Consider the following 27510-nt stretch of genomic DNA (forward strand, 5'->3'; position numbering starts at 1 on the left):
TCCAGCCGGGAGTGGTGAGTGCCGTGCCGGTGGGGTGTGATGCAATGGCACTGACAGGGGAGAGCTGAGTGGAGCTGAGCCGGGTCTGGCTGGACTCCGGCGGGAGGTGAGGGCCGGGCCGGGTCACCCGGGCGGGCGGGAGAGGGGCTCGTGGGGCGGATATTGCGGCCCCGTGGCCGATAGGGAGTGCTGGGAGCGAGGATCTCTGCGGGGCACATTCACGTCTTCCCTCCGCGGCACGTCCATGCGCTTGAGGGCTTTTTCCTGCGCTCCATGCGGGGCCGCACCCCCGTGGCTACGTCTCCTGTGCGGCAGAAGAAGAAGCCCTTTTCCCTGGCGAGTGGCGGGGGCGGGGGTTCTGGTCACTGGAAAATGCGGCCCAGCCCAAGGAGGCGAGGACCTTTGCTTTGCCCGGGCGGGCGTGTTGGTTAAGGAAGGGTTGGCAGGTTAGAAACATTAGCTTGCTGGTTAATTTCATGCGTGACCATCGCTGCACAAGAGCTTAGCTCTTAACAGTTGTGGGATAGTAGAGATTCATATTGGAGTCTCTTCATATTGGAATGGTTGAGTGGGCATATTATCATCTCAAGGAATTGTCTTGCACACTTTTGTGTTTTCATACATAAGTTGATGATTGCCATGGCTGGGAAGGTAGGGCTACTGTAAAATGCAGCCAGTGTTGGAGTACTTCTTAAGGTATTTTTCTCACAACATCTGTGTGCATACCACCTGCTTTAATTTTAATTCTCATTTTTTATTTCCAGGAGGCAGAACAGTTTTCAGGAACATGAGTGTTGTCAGACTTAATTTCACATTCTTTCATTCATCCTGAAAACTTTTTCAGGACTTTTGTGTTGCTGTTCTCTTTGGAAGTCTTAATGTACCTTCATGAAACGTTTGTCATGAAGGAGCTCTTCTTAACATAATGTGAAGCCCTGTTCTTTGATTCTCTGGTCTCTAACTTACCAAATCAGCTAGGAAACAATGAAAATGATCATAGATCTGTGGTTGTCATCCAGCTGGAAAGAGAGGAGAACATAGTTGTTTTCTGATCTCTATGCCAAGGATTATTTTTGAGACATTATTTTGTCTCATGATGATCTAATATTCTGAAACAGTCACAAGAGCAGTGCCCCTTATAAATTACTATGCATTGCATAAATATAAAAAGCACACAATTCTTGGCTTTCAAGTTCACACTGTGAAACTGTGTGCTGAGGCGTTTAAGTTCATTTTAGACTCTGGTCCTAAATATCCTCGTAGTCCATTCTCGGCTTCTCATGTGTCATTTTTTTTCCTCCAAATTTGTTTGCATACAGTATCTAATGTGTCTGCGTACAGTGTCTAATGTGTCTAACACAGCAGTTATCGCTGTATCTAAAAACAGCAGTATCTAACTGCTGGCTTTTATAATATCAATAAGAGAGCACGAAAAAAATGTCCTGATAAAGTGCAGAATATCCAAATTATTCTTTTAAGCAGTTCACAATTGCATTCATGAATATCAAAAAATATAGACCTATTCCATATTACTGAATTCCTGGCTTGAATTCCATCAGCAAGTAATGACAGTACTGAGGTAAACAGAGATAAGTTTTATGTAGCAGTCAATGTCTTTTACGTTCTGTAATCATAATATCCTTATCTCTTGTGGCAGTGACTAGATAACTTTTGCTGCTTCTTAATGAAGATGCACCATCTTTTGGGATTCTTTGCTCAGCTTAAATCCATAATATTCCAAAATTTTTAAAGAGTCTTTCTTTTTCACCAGTATGTGTGAAAGAGAAAGTGTGTGTGCTCTCCAGTATATGTGTTCAGTTTCAGCTCTGCCATTTCAGCCTTTCTGAGTGGATGCAATCTGTCAATAAGAATGTACATTCAGGAATTAAGTTAAAACACCAAATCACAATTTGTTATCCACCAAAGGATAATTCTTCTTTACCTTTTTCTATTTCGTAAAAATTGAAGCCAGTAAATATAACCGGCGTATTCCTACAGAAAGGGTGTTAATCTTCGTAAACATTTTCTAATATAAATTTACTGTATATAACTTTCTTTTCCAGTTAAATATCTTTTGCTCATGAAAAAGAGGAAAACGCTAGTATCCAAATAAAAGAATGTAAGTAAATTGCAGGAATACATCAGAGAATTGTTTAATATGCTTCAAAGTACCTCTTCAGAGTAATGCTGTCAAAGTGCAAATAATCAAGCTTGAAAGAATTGAGATTAGGCTAAAAACTAAGTAATACTTAAGTATTACTGATAATACATTAGTCTTATGTTAATCAGTTATGTAAGCCAAGTATGGCGTCAGTGTTAATAGACTAAGTGAATTAAATTAGCAAGTGGACATACGTACTTCTTAGCTTTCTTGGGGTATTAAATTGAAGCTGAAATCTGGGAACGTCGCAGCTGTCTGACAGACAAAGCCTTAATGACAGATATGTTTTGGTAACCAGCAAGTTACCAAATTAACCTTTGTAAGTTTCCTAGGCAGGTGAAGACTTTTTACAGTGGCAGTTTAAATATATACTGTGTAAATATAACCAAGGTTGTGATTAGGCTGATTATTTTTGTAGAAGGAAGGCTTTGAAATACGGCTAATGCAACTACTGTATGCTTTTGTTTCTTTTTTAATTCTGGGAAAAGGGAGCCAAGTGAACATGTATTTTTATTAACAGCTTTTGTGATTCACTTAAGTTACGTACATAGCTTGTAAACTCAATCTAGTCATGCTCCAGCATAACAATGAATTAATAATATGCTGTGGAGTCTCTCCAGAGAGACATAATCCTTTGCAAGTCAATAGGACTTTACATGGGCACAGTTCTTCCTTCATGGATGTGGGCATAGAATCATAAACTCAGCTAGGCTGGAAAGGACCTTTAAGATCATCAAGTCCAACCTTTACCCCAGGACTGGCAAGTCCACCACTAAACCATGTCATGACAGAGAATGCTTATAGTGAATGTTGCTGTTCCCAACACACCACTGTTTGCAACTCAGAATGAAATTACCTTGTCTTGCATTTGTCACGATCATGTCTGAATGCAGTGGAGGTAAAATAAGCATAAGTTTATGAATTAAGGTGACATCACTTTCCTCAAGTAAAAAATGCTATACAGTAGCTTGGGGGATTGCACAAATCAACCTCATCAGTTTTTGATGCAGTACTTCACAACCCTGGACAAGTTGCAATGATAGCTTTCATGGAAAATATACATATCTCTCAGTTCACTTTTGTGATCTGCACTGTTACCTCATTTTAACAGTTTATTCAATTCTTTTATAATTCTCTCTATGCTTCTCTATGTACCTTGTTATTATGGTATGTTCATCCCAAATGGATTTGAGATAGTTGCAGTTTCACTTACAATGTTGTTTTTCTGACAGCTGGTGTCCTCCTTACCCATTTTTAACACTTATTTTCTTCTGTGTAAATATGGCAAGCTCACTATAACCAGAACCATAATAGTTTTAAAATTCTTTTCGCATATCAAGTTAATGCTTGTTTATCCTCAGTTCTGAATATTTAAACAGCATGATGCTTGAATTTTTATGAAAAAATTATTTGGAGCATCTGTAGTTCTAAAGAACTCATCATTTTGTACAGAGAGCTGCTGAGCATGAATAATTTTTGAAAATAAGGATTTCTTAAGATAAGTAATTCTTCCTTTGCAGTTGAAATGAATTTTTAGTCCTGGCAAGTTACTAACATTCACTGGATTTCTTAGACATAAATAAAACTCAAGTTTTAGATCAGAGGCCGTCTGAAGGCAGTTTATCAGGTAATCTCAGAAACATTAGAGGAAGAAATTTCTGAGATGCCAGGAATTGCTGTGCTACCTTTATGGGAGGCGTATGTAGTAAAGTATGAGTTAATTCAATGCAATCCACATTACAGGAGTTTCCTGTCCTGGAAATCACTAAGAAGTGTTCAAGGTATTCATTAAAATTAAGTATAGCAGAGCTTTTTGTAACATTTTAGATTATAACTGATGGGAGAAGATCAAGATATTTCTGAGGTAGAGTGAAAATTATTTTAATGCATTTGATAAGAAATAACCGTATGCTTACTTAACACTTAACAGCATTATTTAACTTTCTGTACTTTCTCGGTTAGTGTACTATAAACTATGCAGTTGTAGTTTACCAAAGTGTCAGTCACTGTTAATTACTAGGCTGGTAAGAAACTTTGAGATGGTGTTACTGTTAATATGTGCAATGATGTTAGCCTGGAAGAGAAGCCCATTTGTGGGATCATGGGCATGCTCTGTGCTAAGAAGCTCCAGTGAACAAGATGTTTGTGTTGGACATAGGAAGATTGCTGTGTTATTATTCTCAGCTATCTCATCATCTTAAGCCACCTCCTATGATTTTTCCTACGTTCTGCTGAGAAACAAATAGTTCCTTAAATTTACAGCCTATTGCGTACCCAAGGATTGATTGTTCTTCAGAAAGCAGCATTTCTCACTAATGATCAGTGTGTTTTGTAACCTTTAGAGGAAAGCAGTAAAGATGACTAAGCTTTTCTCTTGTATATCTTTCTTTGAGCTGAAGTACTGCATTACATATATTAAGACAGAATTCCATATGACAGTTATAAAAATCTCATCATTCAGAATTTGACAGGTTATCAAGTAGTGGAAAACCATTAACTAATCAGGAATAGGATAACCTCTACCAACTGTTCTGAGATGCTCTGAATCGTAATATATTTAATTGTTTTTACTTTTGGCAGGAGTTTGATTTCGAAAGGGTGTTCTAGTGTTAAAAACAGACAACATTAAGAGTGATCGCTAAATTTATTTGGTACTCTTGTCAGTCTCGGTCCATTTCTATATGAAATTGAAGCTTATTGTGTTAATGCCTCCACATTTGTCAATCCGATATCAATAGAATTAGGTCAATATAGTTTTTATACTCTTATTCTATTTTATACTCTTATTATTTATTACTCTGTATGAAGACAGGCTGAGAAAGTTGGGGCTGTTCAGCCTGGAGAAGAGAAGGCTGCGTGGTGACCTCATAGCAGCCTTCCAGTATCTGAAGGGGGTCTACAAGGATGCTGGGGAGGGACTCTTCCTTAGGGACTGTAGTGGTAGGACAAGGGGTAATGGGTTCAAACTTCAACAGAGGAAGTTTAGATTAGATATAAGGAAGAAGTTCTTTACAGTGAGGGTGGTGAAGCACTGGAATGGGTTGCCCAGGGAGGTTGTGGATGCTCCATCCCTGGCGGTGTTCAAGGCCAGGTTGGACAGAGCCTTGAGCCACATGGTTTAGGGCAAGGTGTCCCTGCCCATGGCAGGGGGGTTGGAACTAGATGATCTTAAGGTCCTTTCCAACCCTTACGATTCTATGATTCTATGATTCTATGATTCTGTTCTTCTAGTTGTCAAGATAAACACAAAAGAATAAAATGCACTATTTTTTGCCTTATAGTTTTCCTTGTTGTTGCTGCTCTTTGGAATCTACAAGCCGAAGAATCAGAAGATACGAAGTTTAGTTGAATTGTAAATAAGCAGGTCTTTTGCAATCTGACAAAATGGCTGATAGTCCGAACTGTGATTTGAAATCTCTCAGTCCGCTTCAGCTGTTCGAAAGAGTAACTGAACAAGGAGAGAAAGTCAGAGCACTGAAAGCAGGAAAAGCACCAAAGGTATTTCCATTTCATGTTTTGAACCCGTCCTTTTCCAAGTTAGGTCTGTCTTTAAGAATGCTGAAGAATATGATTGTTCTAAGATCTTTTTTGTATTGCAGTAAGAAAAAAATCCTGTTAAAAAGCATTTATGTCCATTTTGTAGACATACCTGGAGCAAGGTAGTCACTAGCAAAAGCAGTTTTTACTCCTGAATTAAGAAAAGAAAGTCATAGGCTTAGAAGTCTGCTTCAGCCAGTTGCCATTCTGTGTGACAGGATCCAAGGTATTTAGTTTTTCAATTAAGATTTATATCACTTGCATTTTTCCATGGTTTTAGATGCTTCATTAAAATCTTCTCCAGTTGCTTTTGTACACATTAGTAAATATGTCTTCATGTAACTGTACTGACAGTCCCTGCTTAATCTCACTTAATTTAGTAATTTGCCATTAATTTCAAGTTCCCTATTCTGGTATCATTATGTTGGCAAAGAGTTCCATTTTAATATGGGCTCTTTTAGTATACTGCATATGGGAGTAAGCCTTGAAAACTGGGAGTCAAGTAAAGTGTTTGTTTCTATTATTATCTATTATTTATTGCTTGCATGAAATATTACAATAGGTTTGTATTTAAAAAGTCATAACCATGAAAGTTGTGAAGAAATTTTTGTTCTAGTTTATCTTCAAGTTTGTCAGTAATTTTAATAATTTTAAGGTGAACCACTGAAAACAGTTTAAAGTAAATTAGATAAGAAATTATATTCATGTATCTTAGTAACTTGTGCTTAAAATGTTTGTTATACCCCTGAAAAGAGGGCAAGCTCAAGCTTTTTTTTTTTTTTTCCTCAAGCAGACATTGAAAAGTGAGACAGTGGTGCTTTATCTTGGCAGTGGTGATGCTCTAAATTCTGTTGATTAGGAAATGCTTACCTACTACTTGCTTTTCTTTTACCTTTGGTAGTAATACTGCAAACATGTAAATAAAAGCTTAGAGTTTATAAATAATGCAGTTAAAGTCAAAGCATGGATGCGGGATTTTAAAAGATTAGGACATTAATGTAATTACCTATCTTAAGTATGTCAAGACAAAGAGGTTTTTTTCCTTTATTCAGGATGAAATTGATGCAGCAGTGAGGATGCTATTGTCGTTAAAACTGTCATATAAATCGGCAACAGGACAAGATTATCAGGCAGGCTTGCCCCCAAGAGATCTTGTATTAATAAACAACGGAACAACTAAAGAAGAGGATGAAGATTTTGTGGACCCCTGGACAGTGCAGACTTCAAATGCTAAAGGCGTGGATTATGATAAACTCATAGGTACAACTCTTTCTTCTCTGCTACTAAGGAATTTATGCAAAGTGATCCTAATGACCACAAATACGGCAAGGGATCATAAAAAATCCTGATCAAAACCATCATGACTAGCATGATGTCATTGTAAATCAGTTCTCTAAAGCCATGTTAAAGTCTGACAGCAATGCCCTTTTTCCCAGTAATTGTTTGTGTACGTGTGTGTATGTATGACCTTTTGATCACTCTAGAATGGTGGGTTAGCCTTAGGGTTTTTACTTACTTACACTACTAGCAGATTGAGGAATTTGGTGGATGAGTCATTTTGCTTGCTCTAAGTGACGTGTTGGAAATTTTTCAGAGAATGCTAGCCTAGCCACTTCAAGGAGGTGAAACAGTATTGCTTGTTATTAATAAACTTCCTCTTCTTCCTCCCCATTTTAAAAATAATAATAAAAGATATTAGCCAAGAACTAGACATCTGATAGACCTTACCGTAAAGGAAATTTTTGTGCCACCTAAAATCTGTTTATTTACCAGAGAAAGTTGCCAGTGTGCTTGTGTTTACTCAAACAGAAGAAAAGTGCTAAAAGCACTATGTAGTTGAAAGGGATATTCTTCTCAAATTATTGTCCTAGATGTGCACTTAAGTGTATTTTTACACAGCAAAACAACCTGAAGATATTTTTCGGAAGAAAGGTTCTGTGAGCTAAGCACTAGACATAAACATCCATAGAATTTTTGTTTTGTTTGTTTGAGCATAAGCAGAGGGCAGAGGAATGAGTGAGAAAGAGCTTTGTGTGCTACCATTATCAACCATGCTGGTAATTCAGTGAGCTGAATATTGCAAGTGATAGAAAGCGGTTAAAGTTGCCAGGGATTTTTTGCAGGTTGTCTAGTCAACCCCCAGCCTCAAAGCAGAGTCAACTACAGTACGTTGCTCAGGACCTTGTCCAGTAGGAATATTATTATCTCCAAGGCTGGAGATCCCATCACCTTCCTGGGCAACCTGTTCCAGTGTTTGACCATATGCACAATATGAAGTTTTTTCGTATGTTTAAATGAAATTTCCTTTATTTCAAATTGTGCCCATTGCCTCTTGGCCTTTCACTGGGCATCACTGAGAACAGGCTGATGCTATCTTCTTTACTCCCCACACCTCCCCTAATCACATATTTATACATATGGATAAGATCCCTGCTGAGCCTTCTCTTCCCCAAGCTCAGCAATCCCAGCTCTCTCAACCTCTCCTTGTACGACTGATGCTCCAAGCTCTTCATCTTCATGGCCCTTTGCTGGATTCACTTTAAGTGTCCTCTTTAAGCTGGCCAGAACTGGATCCAGTGCTCCAGATATGTCTCATCAGTGCTGAGTAGAGGGGAAGGATCACCTCCCTTGACATTATGGCAGTGCTGTTCCTAACACAGCCCATAAAGTCTTTGACTTTCCAATGTCACAAAACTGCATTGTTGGTTTATGTTCAATTCCTTGCCTATCAGGACCCTAGGACTCTAAGGTCCTTCTCTGCCAAGCTGCTTTCCAGCCAGTTGGCCCTCTGCCTGTAACAGTGTGTGGCATTATTCCTCCCCAAGTTCAGGACTTTGTGTTCCCTTTTGTTGAACTTCATCAAATTCTTGTTAGCGATTTCTCCAGCCTGCCAAGGTCCCTCTGATACAACCATCTGTTGTATCAACTACCCCTTCCAGTATTGGGCAGTATCCACAAACTTGCTGAGGGTGTACTCTGTCCCATCATCCACACCAGTAATGAAGATGATAAATAGTGTTGGCCTCAGTAGCCAATACTGTTAGGGTACACAAATAATGTTGGGCTCCAGCTCGATTTTGTGCTGCTGGTCACAACCCTTGGAGTTTGGCAGTTCAGCCAGTTTTCAATTCACCTTACTGTCCACCTATCTAGTCCAGACTTCATCAGTTAGCTATGAGAATGAGATGGGAGACAGTGTCAAAAGCCTTATTAAAGTTGAGATAAACAATATCCGCTGTTCTTGCCTCATCAACTAGGCTAGTCATATCATCACAGAAGGCTGTTAGGTTGGTCTGGCATGATTTTGCATTTATAAGTCCATGCTGACTACTCCCAGTCATCTTCATGTCTTTAATAATGTTTGGGAGTGGTTTCCAGGATTATTTGCTCCATCACATGCCCAGAGATTAAGGTGAGGCAGGCCGGCCTGTAGTTCCACAGTTCCTTTTTCTTGCCCTTATTTAGAGTAGGAGTGGCATTTCCAACCCCAGGAACCTTTCCCAGTTGCCATGACTGTTCTGTCTGTACTGGCCTGGTCAGTAAAGTTACTGTATAACAAATAGTAGGGTATTAGTTTCCTGTATGCACATATAACATGGCAATGGCAAAGAGGAAAAGTACACAGTAAATTTTCAGAAAATGCAAATATGCTTTTGAAAATGGCAGGTCTCAGGACTTCTTACATACAGCAAATTGAAAGCTATCTTTTGGAAAAAGCCGGAACACTAGAGATCAAAAGCATGCTAAAAATTTTTTAAAAGCTTGTTAAGGAGTAGAGAGTATGTCCTTGTCAGAAGCTGTTTAGGAAAGCAGATTCTTAGTGGATAGAAAGTCTAAAAAGTTTTGAACACCCTCATAAGAGGAAATAGGTGGGAAAAAATTATCTAATTTTTTAACAGGGAAGATGAAAAACGGCAAAGAAGAGGGAATTGTGCAGCCTGAGAATGTTTAATAAAGATATTTAGGCATTTCCAGGAAGTGCTCTATATATCAGAGAATTTTTAATCACTTTCTGTGACAATATACAAATATTTCTAGGGTGGGTAGCCCAAATTATTCTGGGGCATTCTTATGTTTTCTGTTTCTGTGAGATGAGCCTCTTACCAGCTGCTGTTGTTCTGCTGAATCAAACATTTTCATGTTCATTTGTTCTCTTTTTAGCATTCATCCAGATTACAATGAGTTTGCCATTTTGTAATGCCTTTTGTTTGCTAGGAAGAAATTAATTCAGTAATTAAGGTTTGCTTAGGACAAACAGATGCAATAATGCTTGGAAAACATATGAATTAAAGCAGTGGTTGCTGAACCATGTATCAGAATTTGTCTTTTTTAGTGAGATTTATTTTAATGGGTCAGTATGATATCCTGCTTGATTCATCTGGACTGAATGAACAATTATAAGCAGGAACTCATTTCCCATTGGATAATGGTATAGACACCAAGCTGAGTGGTGTGGTTGACATGCCTGAGGGAAGGGATGTCATCCAGAGGGACCTGGACAAGCTCAAGAAGTGGGCCTGTGTGAACCTCATGAGGGTCAACAAGGCCAAGGTCCTGCACCTGAGTTAGGCAACCCGCAGTGTCAAGACAGGTTGGGGGATGAAGGGATTGACAGCAGCCCTGAAGAGAAGGACTTGGTGGTACTGGTGAATGAAATGCTGTACATGAGCTGGCAATGTAAGCTCACAGCCCAGAAAGCCAACCATATCCTAGACTGCATCAAAAATGTGGCCAGCAGGTCAAGGGAGGTGATTCTGCCCCTCCGCTACACTCTGGTGAGACCCCACCTGGAGCTCTCAGCACAGGAAAGACATGGACCTGTTGGAGCAGGTCCAGAGAAGGGCCACAAAGATGCTTAGAGGGCTGGAGCAGCTCTGCTATGAAGACAGGCTGAGAGAGTTGGGGTTGTTCAGCGTGGAGAAAAGAAGGCTCCAGGGAGACCTTATTGTGGCCTCTCAGTACTTAAAGGAGGCTTACAAGAAAGATGGGGACAAACCTTTTAGCAAGGTTTGTAGCAATACAACAAGGGGCAATGGTTTTAAACTAAAAGAGGGTAGATTTAGACTAGATATAAAGAAGACTTTACAATGAGGGTTGTGAAAACACTGGGACAGGTTGCCCAGAGAACAACCTGTAGGTGCCTCACCCCTGGAAACATTAAAGGTAAAGCTGAACAGGGCTCTGAGCAACCTGATATAGTTGAAGATGTCCCTGCTTACTGCAGGGAGGGTTGGACTAATGACCTTTAAAGGTCCTTTCCAACCCAGACCATTCTATGATGATATTCCTAGTTTTCCCTCCCATTTAGAAATTAATTCCTATTAATTTCAAATTTAATTACTGCATACAAAGCCTTGTATGTAGCAATGCTGTGCACAACCAGTCATTCTAGAAGAAAATTAAATGATATAGAGGGTCTGGAATAGCAAAAATACATACCTCCAAGTTGATACTCAAATTGGATACATTGCCGCTCTTCTGTCAAAATTGAGTCTTTTAGTGGGGATTCCTGATTTTTGTTTGTGAAAGGTTGTTCATATAACGAAATTAAAAAACAGTTCCTATAACAAACTTAAACACACATCCCCGTTATCAGCCAGAGTGTAAGAGAGGAATTCCCTGTGCTCGGGGCTTCTCTGCATCCCAGTGCCCCAGAGTACATGTTGGTCTGATTCTTCTGTCCCATCCCTCATAAATCCCTAGGGAGCACTGCAGTCTCAATGATTAGGATGGTCATGGTTTTAAATAGTCTTTATTGAGACGTATGTAAAGCCTTGATGAACTAAAAATAGCCTCCAAGCTGTTCTTAGAGAACCTGTGCTGTAAAGGAATCAAAGGTCTCTTTCCCTTTTCTGGGGAAGAAATTACTCTAGTCTAGTAGAATATGCGAGGAGTGTCTGAATATTTGGCCTTTCACATTACACCAGTGTGCTTAATACTCCTTGCTCCCTCAGGTTAATTTTCTTTGTAAAATGATTTGTAGTACATTGGATAACCAGTACAGGTAGAGAGCTCTGCCTCAGCTGGAATCAGTCTGTCTCTCTGTTGTCCAGTGGTGTAAACCGTTACGCTGTCCAGCTAGGGATTGTTGTCATGTGCTAGGATGTAACATTAGAAGCCTACCTGTTCTGGTAGGAAGTTGTAGTCTCTGGAAGGACATATTGGTTAATTACAGTATTCCTGCAGGAAGGCTTTTAATGTCACTGGCTTTTGGCTTAAAAAAAAAATTGAAAATTTAGAAACAAGAACATGCATAAGGAAGGAGTTCAAAGAAAACCTGAACCTATGTCAGGCATTCAGTGATCTTTGTGTTTTCCACAGAGCAGAAGTAAGTAGTTCTGCAAGCCATAGTTTACTAGCTGCATAATGAATGATTTAAAATTAATTTCTTTGTTTCCAGTTTCCTTAGAAAACTGTCAACATATTTGAAATTTATCAAGTGTCAGCGATATGTTCCTGTGGAATGATTATTTCCTGTTATAGTCAGGAAGACCTGAAGTGCTTCTCCCATGTGGACGTGTGTCTTATAACCATGGAATTTGCCAGCATAGTCTCTCTTCAATAAGAGATGGATCTAGATATTTTGTGCATATAAAATGTATCTTTACATCCAGAGTTCTCTGTTTTGTTCTCTTGGATACTTTGGCATTTCCAGTAACTAAAAGTGCAAGTTGTTCTAATGTTGCGTGGAGCACAATAGTAGCAAAGAGTAGATTCTTGTTTGATTTTTTTTTTTTTAATCAAATCCAAATCACAGAGCATTGGCATGCTTATTAGGACCCAAGAAATGGGACTGGAGTATAGGAAGCTTTACTGAAGAAATAAAAGGCTTCCCCAATTCAATTGGGGATAGGAAAGAATAGTGTTATTTCACTCTATCAAAACCTTTTTTGAATGAAATGACTAAATCTGAAAATATTCTTTTATTAGTCAGCTAATTTCCTAAACCACCAAGTAATAACTTCTACTTGGTTGCCATGAAGAGTATTATGCATTACCTTTTTAAGCCTCTTGAGGGGAGCAGTGTCTCTAATCATATCTATATAAAAGCAGAATTAAGTTTACAGAAGAGTATTTAGGGTTGAAGAGTAAAAAAAACGTGACCTGAGGGCAGAAAAATTAGACATCGAGAGAGGAACATTCAGAGCCTTACAGCTACTTTTATCCTATGGCTTAGTTAGACCAAGTTGTTGACCTAGATATGTTTCTTTGTAATGTTTTTTGTGCTGAATATCAATACTACTGCTATAAGGAGGCTGCAGTTATAATCGGTCATGGATGGAGCAGTACTACATGTTGTGAATGGATTGGGTCTCCTAGCATAGAGTTAGTACTGCAGGCAGATGACTACTGGGACTTCAGACAAGAATCAGGAAAATCCAGCCTTTTTACCTGAGACTTGAAACAGGAGATGTTCTTTTCAATCCAGGCTGCATTGTTATGTTCTTGGTGATCCAAGATCTGGTTTCAGCTATGCTGTGCTTATTTTTATTTATTTTTTTTTTTGTTACGTTTTTTTATTATAGTTCGGTTTGGCAGCAGTAAAATTGACACAGACCTGATCAATCGAATAGAAAGAGCTATTGGGCAAAAACCTCACCGCTTTCTACGTAGAGGAATCTTTTTTTCTCATAGGTGAGTTTTTCTTGTTTTAACATTCAAAGAGGTCCAATTAGGTAGACTTTCTATGAGCATTATTGGGAGGAAACAGATGACTAGCAAAAGACCATGTTCTTCTATAGCAAGGGAAACCAACTGTGTCATTTGAAATTAGCAACTACTGCAAATTTCCCGTCAACATTTGAAACTCCTGGTTGCATCTGTTTCTGATGTGTCCTCACTAATCCCAAATTGAAGAAATGTGCGCACAATCTTTGCTTTGTACAAGTTCCGCTTTTACTCTGTGTTAGCAGCCAGCCAAAGGCATTGTCCTAGCAGTGAACTTAAAGGCTCATATGGTGTCACTGCTGATTTCAACAAGAGTCAACATGGCCTGTGGACATATGCATCTGTATTGTTACATAAAAAAGGCTAGCGAATAATCTTAAGCACCAGTCTGCCAGTTGAATTGTTAGCATACATGGGGTTTTGACCTGTGGCAGCTAGCACATTTCAGCTAAGTGCCTGAGCATGATTCAGGGCATAGCCTCCACCAGAGACCATTCCAAGCTGGTTGTTTGAACCTATTTGGGAAATGATTCCAGCTCTGTTTAACTAGGCTTTAGAAATTATTATCCAATTAAGTAACTTCAGAAGTTGCACATTTCCTATTTTAATTTAAATATTCATTTTTAATTTTTTTTTCTTTATTTTCGTGGAATCTGAAGGAGAAATACTTAAAAAATGAACAAACAAAACCTTTTTGTTTCTACGACACTTAACATACTGTATTTTATTTATAAGTGTGTTTGGCTTCAAAAGCAATCAGATTTTGAATAGAAGCTTTTTGCTGTGATGTTTCTTCCTAAAGAGTTGCATCACATTTTCTCTGGTTTTTTCTTTAGAGATATGGACCAAATCCTCGATGCTTATGAAAATAAGAAGTCCTTTTACCTTTATACAGGCAGAGGGCCATCCTCTCAAGCAATGCATGTTGGTCATCTTATCCCATTTGTGTTCACAAAGTAAGTTATTTCTACTATTTGTGGTAATCAAAACATTTTTTTCTGAGGAAATATTGAACATGGTTTATGGAACTGCTTATGTGAGCTGAATATTAATGAACTTAAACAATGCAACCTTACCTTTTCATTAAAATTATCATAATCCCTGTGTTGCCATGAAGCCCTTTTCCTTGCATTCTTAGCCCTGTGGCATCCCTTAGAATTTTTGTTCTTCTTAAAAATGAGTTTGTGATGAGACTTGCTAACATTGCTCTATAATGCAGTTTCTGTTCACATCAATAACTGCATACGCAAAGAAGAGAAGCAGGCTTGTTTATACACTTCTGTTTAAATGTATAAAAATATTTTAGCTGCATGACTTACATTTTCATTTTAACTTACTTTGAGATAAAATCTTTCTGCTTTTATTAGGTGGCTGCAAGAAGTATTTGATGTTCCCTTAGTGATACAGTTAACTGATGATGAGAAATACCTTTGGAAGGACATGACAACTGAGAAGGCATATGAATATGCTAAAGAAAATGCAAAAGACATCATTGCATGTGGTTTTGACATCAATAAAACCTTTATATTTTCTGATTTAGACTATTTGGGGTAAGTATAAATTTCTTTAGGGCACTAATGAAAAATTGCCTTTTCTCTCCGACTTTGACAGCCAGCAATGTTTTGATAAATGTATCTAAATTTGAAAGCTTCAAGACAAGTTTTACAACACTTAAAATAGAAATATAATCAATTTTTCTGCTGTCTAATATGTTATGTAGATAGTATTGTAGTTCTCCTGTATAACATATGAAAAAATACTCGCGTGTGCAATGCTTAAATTTGAATTATGAAAAATATATTAAACTAGCTAAATTGTAAAAACATTTAATCCACCAAGAAACCTCCAGATTGATTTGTTTAACACTGTATCAAAATCTTTGTGATGTGTTTACACTTTATCTGTGTTAACAAAAGGCATTTCAGAAACTTATTGTGGCAATTAATTTAATAATACAGCATGAAAGATTATTATTTGAACTTTGAGTAAAGTTTAAGGAAGATTTAAGAAAAAGAAATGGCTATTGGAACTGCCTGCTCAGAAGGAATAAGTTTTATGGTAGAGTTCAGAACTGAAGTTGTGGGCTTTGTTATTCCATGTGGGGAAATAAGCCTCCCTAAAGTCTTGGATGAGAGAATGTATGTTTTAGAGGTGAACTGTATAACATACAGCCCCCAGAATGTGGAGCCTACAAAGCAGTTTTTCCCCTTTCACTCCCTCAGTCTTCTTGCCTTAGAAAAGTCACATTAACACATATCTGCCCTGTGGCTGAACAAGGGCAGGTCAGAACTGCTGTTTCTTTTGCTTCAGCTCCTCAGTAGAAATAAAAAAGGAAGAAGTTGCTGAGCTATTTTTGATTTGGAAATCCAACCAGGGAACTTAGCCTGTAGAAAATGAGAATTTAGAGGATTTGAGCTACTATTACTTTGACAGACTGCAGTGTCCTGTATGGGATACGCACTGGGGATGCCAAGCAACACAGAAGACGTGATTCATTCAGGTTGCCTCAGTTCACAGAGAACCATAGGGATAAGTAAACTTCAGGTTCTTTGAGGCATATTGGCACCATTTCCAAATCAAAGTATTTCTGGGTTAACTGCCTAGTTAATTGTGACAAAAGATGTTTGCAGTAAATGTTGAGGGGAGGGAAGAATAAATTAAACTTTCAAGGAATAAAGTTCTTGTTTGTAAATAATTCTCTAACTATTATCTCAGTGGGCCACAAAAAGTCTGAAACAGTGAGATTTAATCCTGCAGGTTTTTTGACATTTTCAGCTTATAGTTTCTACCTGCACTTTTCTTCTCTTTTCATTTTATTTTTCTACTTTATTTCTCACAGGACAAGTACTGGATTCTACAAAAATGTCGTCAAAGTTCAGAAGCATGTTACGTTTAACCAAGTGAAAGGAATCTTTGGCTTTACAGACAGTGATTGCATTGGTAGGAAATGATACGAGTTACTGGAAGCGATGATTACTTTCACTCTCTATGGCACTATTTAAGTAATAATTTAAAGAGATGAGTATCATGAAATGGATAGAAAAAGCAAGAAGATCTATATTTCTAGTCTGTTCTAAAAGGGTGTTACTGTGGTTCCCTCAATATAGAAAACAATTTACAGTGAAATTTCTAGCATGATAGCTACTTTTCAGCCTTAGTAACAGCAAAGTACAAAACACCAATGTTGAGTACCCAGGGTAGAGAACTATTCTTTTCCTTTTTTTTTTTTTGATAATACAGCTATAGCTTTTCTCTTTTACATTAATACACACCTGCATGCATATGCATATACATATATGAAAAAGTTAAGGAGTGCTCAAAAGTCTAATTATGAAGACGCTGAGTAACTCTGTCTTACATTTATTTCACTGCAATTGCAGGTTTCTATCACATTGGCCAAAAAAAGTATTCTTTGTCAAATATGGCATTAAAACCTTGGTGCCCTGAGCACTAACATCATTCTTTGACCAGTAATTAGGCCAGTGACAGCTTTTCAGCCTTTACCGTAACCAAGGAACAGACTCCTGCTTGTTTTAAGCATGCTCTAATAAAAGTTGGTATTGTGATAATGACTTCATTACATGTTTGGAAAAATCTGCCCTTTGCTTTCTTTCCAAGAAGATTTTGATCAGGGAAACAGCTTGGGCACCTTGTGATTAAGCACTGTATAAAAAAGAAAACTAGGCATGTCTGTTCAATGATGAAGAGATCACGTGCTGATGAACCTTTTTTGAAACATTCGTGATCACAGCCTGCCTCTTTTCATTAGTTTCTATGTTACTTTGAAGGTTTGTTGACATCACTGAAGGTAAAGATTGAAAGATTTCTTCAGATAAGGCAAGACTGCTTGAAAAAGATAGATGTTGGTCTTCAACTGAGTATCTGAAGGATTTACTTGTGCATTTGACATATTTCAAAAGTTCTCTCTATTTATCATTGCTTATATTGGCTTAGCTTTTCCAAACGTATTGTTTTCTAGGAAAGATCAGCTTTCCTGCTATTCAAGCTGCTCCATCCTTCAGTTCATCATTTCCACAGATTTTCGATGGCAAGGAGAACATCCAGTGTCTTATCCCATGTGCTATCGATCAGGTAAGAAAATCGTATTACTTAATTTGGTTTTCATGGGTTTGTTTTTGTAATGTACTGTTCAAGCTTCATAGTGATATGTTAAAACATTCCTGCAAGCACCTTTCTGGGGCAGAAGCTGGAAAAGCTAGAAGGATGTTGTGCTGTGTCCTGACAAATATGAAGGCTTAAGCCAACAATCTGTATTCGTGCATTACTCATTCTTGCCAGTCTTGATTCTGTCTTGATCTCAACCCAGTTCACAGTGAGCTGACACCTGTGAAAGCAAAGACACTAAAATCTGTGCAAAAGTAAACTGACATGGGGCTAGGAAGAATCTGTGGCCACCTCCATGGTAATTATGGCAAGATTTAATGAGCTCAACTTGCAGCACAAGAGGTTAATATTGAACCAGAGGGAAAAACCTTCTATCAGTAAGAATAAAGAGCCATTGAAATAGTTTGCCAGAAAGGCTGCAGAACCTTAACAATTTAGATCTATATAGAGAGGTTGGAAGAACATCAGCTACAAATGACAGTGGTAGTGCCATTACTTTAAATAAGCATTGTTTCTAGGAATCAAAGTCTGCACTGTCTGAATATTTAGTTATTTTAGTCACAGGTACAGTGATGTAATTATACTCATCAGCCACAATATTATGTAGTGATATTACAGGTGGTTTAAGTCAGATCATCAGCACAGCACTGCCAGCTTGATCACTGATTTAGTTCAGATTCTGTGCTGGTTGTTAAAACACTTTAGGAGGAAGCTTGCATCTTGGTCTTCATCCATCTGCTGGCATACTAAGCATAGTTTTCACAACTATTTGAATTCATGTAAATCTTTGTAAATATGCCTATTAGTTGAGGGAATCAATGTATACAAGAAAACTATGGAGATGAAAAGAAGATTTTGTTTGTTCCTCTGGATTAATTGGATTGGAAGTAGGTTTTGGAAGGTATTGGGGCTTGGGGGTTTTGTTTGTTTTGGAGGGGTTTTTTTGAGACCACCTATTAAGGCATGAAGGAGTCAGCACTAATCAGCTTTTATATTACATTTTTCAACTTTATTCTGTATTTTTATTGATGGTTGTTCTAGGACCCTTATTTTAGAATGACCCGGGATGTAGCACCTAGAATTGGACAACCTAAACCAGCCTTACTGCATTCAGTCTTCTTCCCAGCCCTACAAGGAGCACAGACAAAAATGAGTGCTAGTGACCCGAACTCCTCCATCTTCCTCACCGATACACCCAAACAAATCAAGACAAAGGTAAGGACCTACAAAACCTGGGAGTTGAAAGCTTTATAAAAAAAATGAGTGGTAGTCCTCATGGTTACAATGACAGTTTTTTAATGTTATCTTCAAACGTATATCTGAATCCTTTTTCCCATACATTTCATGGCAAATCCTCTTCAGGAATTGACTGAGTTATGCAAATTTAACTAGCCTATCACATATATTCTTTTGCCTTGGCAACTAGTCCAACAGTACAAACATTAGCTAGAATAATGGACAAAACATCATGTTTGTTTTTCTGATGTCCTTATAGCAGTGGTGTAAGAATAAGAGCTGTGGAGGTTCCTGCTCTAAAAATAAATATTATGTTGCCATAGTTTTGAAATCTGACAGGCCATGATGTAAATCCAATAAACAGCTCTTTCTCTTGACTGTCTCTCCATGCTGGGAGCACCAAGTGTTGCACAGTGTGAGTTACAACATAGGTCAGGCTTTTCCTGCTGCTTGGGGATCTGCTGCTCCCATGCACTCCAATTCACAAATAAATATTGTGTCGAATTTCATCTAAGATTTAGAAGGGATATTTTTTCCTATCTGAGTATATTAAGAGTGCTTTTTCAAGCTCGATGGAAAGTACATCCAGTGCCAGATGATTTAGTTTGGCAAAAGTTCACCTGTGTTGTGATATTTGTTAAAAATAAATAAAAATCAGCCTTTGGAAAAGGATTCATAAGCATGATAACTAGACATTAAATAATTGTCTGTCAGAACAAGAAAGATGTGTATGTTGTTTTACTGGGTGGGCTTGGATTAGTTCTGTTATGGTTGACGAACCCATGGTGGCTCAGATTCTTCTACAGCCATCTTGTAATGATTCATTATCTTATGTAGAAAGTGATTAAACAGAACTGTTTTGAAGAATTTGAATTCTTCATGTGTTTGGATTATAATAATTCCAGTTTATTTGCACAGTTACAGAGTTGCCTTTTAAATAAAACTGTAATTTCACAATAGGGAATACATGGTTGGTGTCAATGTTGGTAATATTCTTCCATTCTTTACCTGGCAAGTAGCTAGTAATCTGCGAAAAGATACAAGATGCCCTATGTCCAGTTAATAAGCCCTATTTCTGGTATATTTAAACTAGTTGGAAAAATAAAAAATAATTCTAGCTACTTGGAATGTAAAAGCTATAAAGAAAAAATTCTGAACATAATGTCAAGTATTGAGTAACAGAGGACAAACTGAGATTTACTTCAGCTTCTGAAGCTCATCAGAAACAAGTCTTTATGGAAATAGAGCTTGAGTGAAAGATCAAATATTGTTATGGCCAATAAAGTAATGATGTTCAAAACTTAACAGGTAATAGAAGATGAAAAATAACTAGATATTGAGAAAGGCTGAGAAGCGTCTGGGAAATCCAAGGAGATAAATGGCAACATTATAATAAACTGTTCTTATTGCACCTATCAGCACCAAATTACAGCTCAATTATTTCTTTGATTACCTAGAAAGTGTTATTTAGATTCTGGCTGTACTAATTCAGGGAAAAGATCAGTTCATCGTTATAAATAAATCATTGAAACCTTCAGTCAAAGAGTAGGTGCCAGAATATGTAAAAAATGAACTTGAGATTCATATAGAAAATACTTTCTATAAAACAACAATGTGTCTTCACCTGGCGTATTGTGTTTAATCCCTCTCCCTTTAGTAAGAAGGCAAACTGTAGAGATGAGTGACGTAGAAAAGATTTTATACAAAGACTTTCAAAAGTCTAGTAAGGAGAGAGAGGCAAGTGCAGAACAATATGTAAAAACTTAGTTTTACAGATACTGAGACAGATCTCAGGCTGTCCTACAATATAAGAATAGATGTAATGTGGCAGATGGCAGTTCATTTTCTGAAGATGCTCATCAGTGCATCATTTTTGTATGTAATTCATTACCACATCATCATCTGTAACGTGGTGGTTAGATTCAAAAAAGCACTAGACAGTCATATAGATAGTAAGAATGTTCAGAAATTGTAAATGTTTAACAGCTCCTAGATACCAGAACTGAAAAAAAAATCTACTTCAAATGCATGTGTTTCTCTTGACGGGTTGGTGGTGATATCTGAAAAGATACAAAAGCCAAATGAAAACTCCACTTATGGTTGAGAAATACTTGTTTTCTCTACCTGGCAATTTATTTTCTTTAAATTTGTAGGAAGATTAGCATGCTCTGAGAACTCTATACATGTATAAAGTTTTAAAATACTCTCGTGGCTTCTGAATTTACAGGGAATGGAATTAGCAAGTAGGTGTGTATTCACCAGTACAGTTAATCTGCCTATAGGAAGCTATGCTTAAAAAGGGAGGGAAGAGAGGAAGGAAGCATTCAATTTTCAGACTGAACAATTGGGCATTTGTCTGATTTTACCCATCCTAGCCAGACTTGTAATCTTTAACTTTGCTTTCGCTTGTTTTCCTTTTCCCTGAAAAGAGGAGGAGCCAAGGTTCTCTCTAGGATTTCTTCAAAATTCTTCATGCCTTCTTCATCTCTTTCAAAATTAATTTCTTGATGAAGTGAATATCTTAGTTTTCCTTACATGAAGTACATTTCCTGTAAGCACAAATTCTGTCCAAGAGACAACTGCTTCAGCAAAAGGGACTTAAAACTTTTTTGATTCAATCTTGGGTGGATTATTCTTAATTTTGTTTCATTTTCATTCTGATTATGCAGTCTGAGGAATATGCATATAGCCATTTTTCTCTTCGGATTCTAATGACCTTTTGCCTCCCTGCTTTGGTCCTGAGGCTCTGTATTAACTTGCACCACCCTTCACCCTTCAGCTTGTCTTAGTGTAGAATTTTGAGGATCATGATACACCTCTGTTTACAATAGAGCAGTGCAGAATTTAGTAGAAATCATACCATAAAATCTTTATGTTGTTTCAGATTAACAAGCATGCCTTCTCAGGAGGCAGAGATACTATTGAAGAGCATAGGAAGTATGGAGGTAACTGTGATGTTGACGTGTCTTTTATGTACCTGACTTTCTTCCTAGAAGATGATGACAGGCTTGAACAACTGAAGCAGGTAAGTAACCAGGCTGAAGATAATATTATTCATTCCTTATTGTAAGGACAAAGCTGTAACCAAGCCCTCCTATGAACCTACTGCGGGAAGATAATTGTGGTGTTACTCTTGCACTCTCCATCCCTTGCAAGTCTCAATATTAATATCTCTGTATTTGTTTGCAATGTTCTTTATCACAGGCCAATCTATCTCTTCCTAAAAATAAATAAATAAATAGATTAATTAATTAATTAAACCCCTAATATTTTCATAAGGATCTCCAACACTGTGTAGAACATCTCCCCTACCTTTCAAATGAAGCCACCTTAGTATTAGTGTTGTTTTAATTGCATAATACATCCTGCCTGTTCCTTATGTGCAAGGTACCAATGTATTCTGCAAAACTACAAAAGCTCACATCTAAACTTGCTAGGGTTTTGGGTGGTTTTTTATCTCAAGAAATGTAATAGCTATGAGGAATCGATTCACTGTTCCCAGGCAAAAAACGCTTCATATAAGTGGCATTTTCCTTAAACCTGTCTGGCAGACTTCTGTCCCCAGGGGTTGGTAGTTAGTCATTACACTTCCTTCAGCTATATGGTTGTCATCCATACTAGGCAGTAAGCATTCTCTGGAAGGCAGTATCCACAGTTGAAAGTACCCATGTCGCATTGGCTTCACAGAATCACAGAATGGTTTGAGTTAGAAGGGACCTTAAAGATCATCTAGTTCCAACGCACCTGCCACAGGCAGGGACACCTTCCACTAGACAAGGTTGTTCAAAGGTTTATCAGCTTTCTCCTGCTGGGAACAGCTGTGAGAAAGTCAACAGCTGCAGATTCTTCTCCAGCCCTCTGGAGTATTTGTATTATTTTATATAAATCCCACGCAAGAGCAGGGTTGGATAGTTGCTAATCCCTGTGTAGATTGTTGTAAACTCCTTATGGAAATCTGGAGTGCACTTGATTTAATGAACTGTTTGCCATTAGTCTCCAGCCACTGCAACATTATCAGCCTAACTGCTACAGAGCACAAAGTTTAGGCCACCACTTGCAGCTTGCTGCAGTGTTGCCCCAGAACCAGATTAGAGAACATGAAGTCACTGCTTATACTGGCATTAGTGGAGCTGTTTCAGGTATGGTACCAGAGGAAGAAACTTCCAGAGAAAGCAATATTGGTGGTTTTATAACAAACAAAATCCAAAACCACCTCCCAAAAACCACCACTGAAATTACAATTCATCTCATTCTTGTTAACATATTTTACTGTTGCTGAGTGAGAGCATCAGCAACAATTACAGCTTGAATTGGTATTACAAATGGCTTGATGAAGGTAAGATTGCCATTTCAGATCATAGCTGAACTGCCCCAGCCAAGGTTGACCAGGGCTGAACCTGTTAGCAGTTAGCTTGTGCTTATAGCTAAGTATATTTCCAGTATCACAGTAACTGAATGAATTACCAGCTGTGAGCATGACTACTGGTGTGAACATAGATTCTGAGTGTCTTTGCTGTAAAAAGGATATTTTAATCAAATCTAAGCTCTTACTCAAATGCAGTGAGAAAAAAAAAAAAAAGTGAGAATTTGTACCTCATTGCAAAAAAACAGCTTTGGGTAACTTTTTTTAAACTGGGATTCTGGGGTGAAAAATACACCTTTTCCTCCAAATAATTACAGGATTTACCAGTTAAATTCTTGTGAATGTAGCTTATTCAGTCCATATAACTTGTCACATATGAAATTGCACAGCTGCCTTAATCTTTAGAAGGCAACAAGCAATTTTGCAAGTTACATCTTCAGAGTGATACCACACAGTCTTCTAAGGCATGTGCTTATTTTTAAGACATCCAAATCTGTATTTGCTAGGGCCAGGCTCTTAAAGCAATACTTGTCATGAGTCTTTTTCCATATGGCACCATATTTAGCAATCAACACTTCCTTGACAGGCATACACAAGTGGGGAATTGCTCACAGGGGAGCTGAAGAAGGTACTCATTGAAACACTGCAGCCCTTGATAGCAGCTCATCAAGAGAGACGGAAGCAGATCACAGATGAAATGGTGAAGCAGTTCATGACTCCACGGAAGCTAGATTTTGAATTTTGAAGAAATGCGTATGTAACTTATCACCTGATAAACCAAAACCGAGTAACTGTTGTCTTCTGTTGTATGTCATCACTCCCTAGTTATGTACAGCCTGCAATCAATGCTTTATAAATACTGCTGTTAATGTGTTAATTACCGTGAATGTCAGAGTACAGGAAAAGTTTAAAATAGGAACTTGTATCTATTTAAAATCAGAATAATCAAGATAGAATTGCCCAATCTTGCAGAAAAGCATGTCTTTCAGCACAACATTGTTATTTTATTGTATTTCATGTTGAAAATATAAAATAAAACTTCCATTTTGATGATAAAGCCTAACTTGTAAATTGTTCTAAATACATTGGTAAGAGGTCATACCTCAACCTAGTAACTAGTGACTCCATTTTCTTTTCTACTGTGTACCTCCATATACTAGACTGCATGTTGTTTTGGGCTACTGGGAACATGCTGCACGCAAAAAGATAGAGAGTATTACAAAGTAAGTAAGTTACACAGTACTTAGGCCTGGGATTGATGCAGGAAGAATGGAGATCTGCAAGTTGAACATGAGAGAAAGAGTATCAGGCTGGTTTTGCTATGGCCTTCCTCTCTGACCTGAGGCAAGTCACAGAAATCCCACTGTGCTTTCATTTCTGCAGCTATTTAACTGGTCTGACTGCTTCTGGAGGGAGGAGGTTATCATAAGGTTGTAAAGTTTGTTAATGTTCTCAGGTGCAAGCTAGTATAGACATGCCAATTTTAGTTTCTAGTTATAAAAAATATCAAGTGTTAAATCATACTATGAAAATGGAATAACTGCTGGATACTTCTAATACTGTCTGTTCTGTTTTATTGCACCAAGTCATTTAAACTAGGGGTACTTACTTATTTTAAGAGGTATTCCACTGAGAAAGTATACTTAGTTAAAATACCTCACATGGTATTTAATTATCTCCTTTCTTAAAAAGAACTTCAATGGCTTTGCTATGATTTATGACAGAAAAATTCAAATTATTAGCTAATTTGCTTTGGTATGTACAGTGCTGAATGCAAACTTAGATCTGTCTTGGTTTTATATAGAATAGAAAGTTGCTAGCCCAGATGTAGTCTTATCTACATCAAATAAAAATACCTTTGATAACACAGGTGGATATTGATGTGTTGTATTTGCAAATCATTAAAAAATATGAGGAAGGCAGTTTGAGGTGTGAAAGATTTAAACTTTAACAGGTTTTGTACTGTGGAGCCTAGTGGACATATATTGACTGTAGCATTCTTAAAAAAATCCAAAAAAGCACACTTTTAATTTCACTGTAAACCTTTGAAGTCGGCTGGTTACTCTTGGATTGAGGGAGCATTTTCAAGGGTGAGTCTTCTCACTGACTTCAGCAGACCTTGGATCAGCCTGTTAGTGCAGTGAGAACATGCTGGACTGCTCGTGCTGCATGAAGCTGATGCTGCTGCCTTCCCACCAGTAGCGGTTCTGTAACGCAGCATACGCGTCCTCTCTGAAGTGACCTTGCGTTTCTGAGATGGAAATGCCTGTGGGCCAAGCTGTATGTAAAGTATGTTTGTGCGAGGAACCACGGAAAGACTGACATGCAAGGCAAATTTAGTCCTATTGCATGTGTTTCAAACTTACGTTGAAAATATCGGTGCTTAGCTTTTGTCTTTTTCTTTACAGTTTGCATGTGCTGGCATCATCAATCTAATGTCATTGACTTGAATGTATTAAAGTAGGTATTTACTAGTGACTGTGTCTCTATAACCCACAGACATAGCATCCCAGTGCTAACAACTGTTTAACAATTAGTACAAAAGCTGTTTTTTGTAAAGTGGTGGAGCAATTCTTATGGACAAAAAAAATGGCTTCTTATATCCAGCAGTAAGCGAACTAATTTTTAGTTACTTTAGACTTTAATGATGTCTTCCTGTTCTTGCAATCTTCTCATGGCCATCTTTAAGCTGTACATAAAAAATGACACTGAAATTGACTTTTACAAACTCATGATGCAAATTTCCTCTTCAAAATCTTATATGCAGATTTGTCCTGCAAGGTTTCATTAACTAAGAATTTATTTATTATTCAGGGAAGGGAAATATGCTGTAGGAGAAACAAACAGTGGTGTTCTGTTCTAACTAAGCATATGGATTAATTTTATAACACAACAATTAAAATCTGGTTTGAAAGTTCCAGAAAGGAAAGTGATAGCAAAATTATTTGGTATTTGTTTACTGAGCAAGCTCCTTATTCAAGTACTCTGATGAATTCTTACAAACATGCTTCTGAAATCATACAATTTCTAGTTTTTCAGAGGAGTTTTGGCAAATTCCTGAAGCTGTTGTAATTACAATTCATGTCGCAAAAGTATTTAAAAGTCAAAGAGAAGGCAGTCTTCAAAAGTAGGTGTGAAATATCTAAGAATTCCTCAATTTGCTTGTATTTTGTTCATCTCGCTGTAATAAAAATGTAGATAGAAGTCTATATTAAACTTCTGATTTTACTCTTTTTTTAATCTTTTTTTTTAATCTTCCATTTTATTTTAAAAGGTTTTATTTACACTTACTCTATCTTTGACCTCTCTTCCTACTCTTTTAGGTGTTGATTTAGTCATCTCATGGAGCTGGTCCTTGTTTTGATGTCGAGTGCCTTTTAAGTAGTGAAATAAGGTGCCTTACAACCCCTTCTATCTAGTCCTACCAGGTGGACTTCAGCTTGCTCCCAGAGCAAGCTAATAAGGATCAATTGTCCAGAGATGATTAACTGGTTGCAAGCAAGACCGGATGCTGCATTTCCCTTTGTACAATAGCCATCCCAGAAATAGGGGAAGGTCAATTTGATCCGTTTACAATGATGCTTGACTAGGTTTAGCGTAAAGACTAGTACTTAAATGGAAACATGATCGTCCACAATCGCTGTTGTCTGAAAAGCACAGATTCCAAGCAGCTTCCCATGACTCCTTCACAGCCACCAAGAGGCTCGCTGAAACCTACTTGGATATCCATAAACATTGTCAGAAAAAACAGGAACTATCATCAGCATCATGAAAACATGAGGCAGAATGTACCTTCTAAAGAAAATTTTCTTGGTTTTGAGGCAACCAACTTTGTTACTGAAAGAAACCATCTATACAACAAGCTGCAGTCCTCTACAGCAGGTCAAACCCAACTTCAGCACAACAAATGTGGTGTCTTCATTCTGTTAGCCGGCCTTCAGCTAGCTAGTTTGTCAGAATAAATTTTTCTATGATTGTCAGAGTAGCTGAAAGTCAAGGTAAAACAAAGAAATCAGAAAATAAAAAGTAATTGAGTTCTGAAACCAGAAGCCAACACCCAGCTTGGGGGGGAGGGTGTGGTGAAGTACATAGTATGTAACAGTGTGTCATGCCATTAAACAAAAATTAGTTCATGTGTATGTGCCTGTGTTTACAGTACTTTTACAGTCGAGTCCTGTACCTGTTGGTAGTTTGTATCAGTGTGAATTAGCTGAGTGCTTGCTCTAAGGCAGGTTGTCACCCATACACTGTGTATATATGTATTTTTTTCCAGTGAAGGGCTGTGAACAGGGTGGATTGCAAAGCGGTTACTTTCCTGAAATATGCTGCCTGGAGATACAACTCACCTCGCGTGTAGCATTTGTTCAGGCCACATGAGAACCTACTTTTTACATGGTGCTGAATACCCTGAGACTTACAG

The 27510-nt window shown here is 37.8% G+C and overlaps 1 protein-coding gene across 3 annotated transcripts; it reads left to right on the top strand.

The window, feature by feature from the left end:
• Positions 1–26299, top strand: WARS1 (tryptophanyl-tRNA synthetase 1). 3 transcript variants are annotated; one of them, XM_030484414.1, is made up of 12 exons: positions 1–106; positions 5443–5659; positions 5805–5924; positions 6751–6958; positions 13225–13333; positions 14203–14322; positions 14734–14916; positions 16206–16306; positions 17346–17458; positions 18533–18706; positions 21612–21752; positions 23677–26299. In XM_030484414.1, exons 4-12 carry the CDS (start codon positions 6775–6777, stop codon positions 23833–23835), a joined length of 1284 nt encoding a protein of 427 aa, XP_030340274.1. In that variant the 5' UTR covers positions 1–106; positions 5443–5659; positions 5805–5924; positions 6751–6774; the 3' UTR covers positions 23836–26299. The 3 variants fall into 3 exon arrangements, with proteins under 3 accessions (XP_030340274.1, XP_030340272.1, XP_030340273.1); XM_030484413.1 differs by lacking the exon at positions 5805–5924 and adding an exon at positions 2064–2119 and having other exon boundaries at positions 29–106; XM_030484412.1 differs by lacking the exon at positions 5805–5924.
• Positions 26300–27510: the final 1211 nt, after the last annotated feature.

This window comes from Strigops habroptila, chromosome 4 (assembly GCF_004027225.2).
Source record: "Strigops habroptila isolate Jane chromosome 4, bStrHab1.2.pri, whole genome shotgun sequence".
Classification (NCBI taxonomy): domain Eukaryota; kingdom Metazoa; phylum Chordata; class Aves; order Psittaciformes; family Psittacidae; genus Strigops; species Strigops habroptila.

Bases quoted from the DNA above. Each gene is read 5' to 3' on its own strand.
- WARS1 (XM_030484412.1), top strand. From the start codon at position 5,546: ATGGCTGATAGTCCGAACTGTGATTTGAAATCTCTCAGTCCGCTTCAG. The intron at 14,917-16,205 runs GTAAGTATAAAT...TATTTCTCACAG, and splicing joins TCTGATTTAGACTATTTGGG to GACAAGTACTGGATTCTACA. The intron at 17,459-18,532 runs GTAAGAAAATCG...TGGTTGTTCTAG, and splicing joins TCCCATGTGCTATCGATCAG to GACCCTTATTTTAGAATGAC.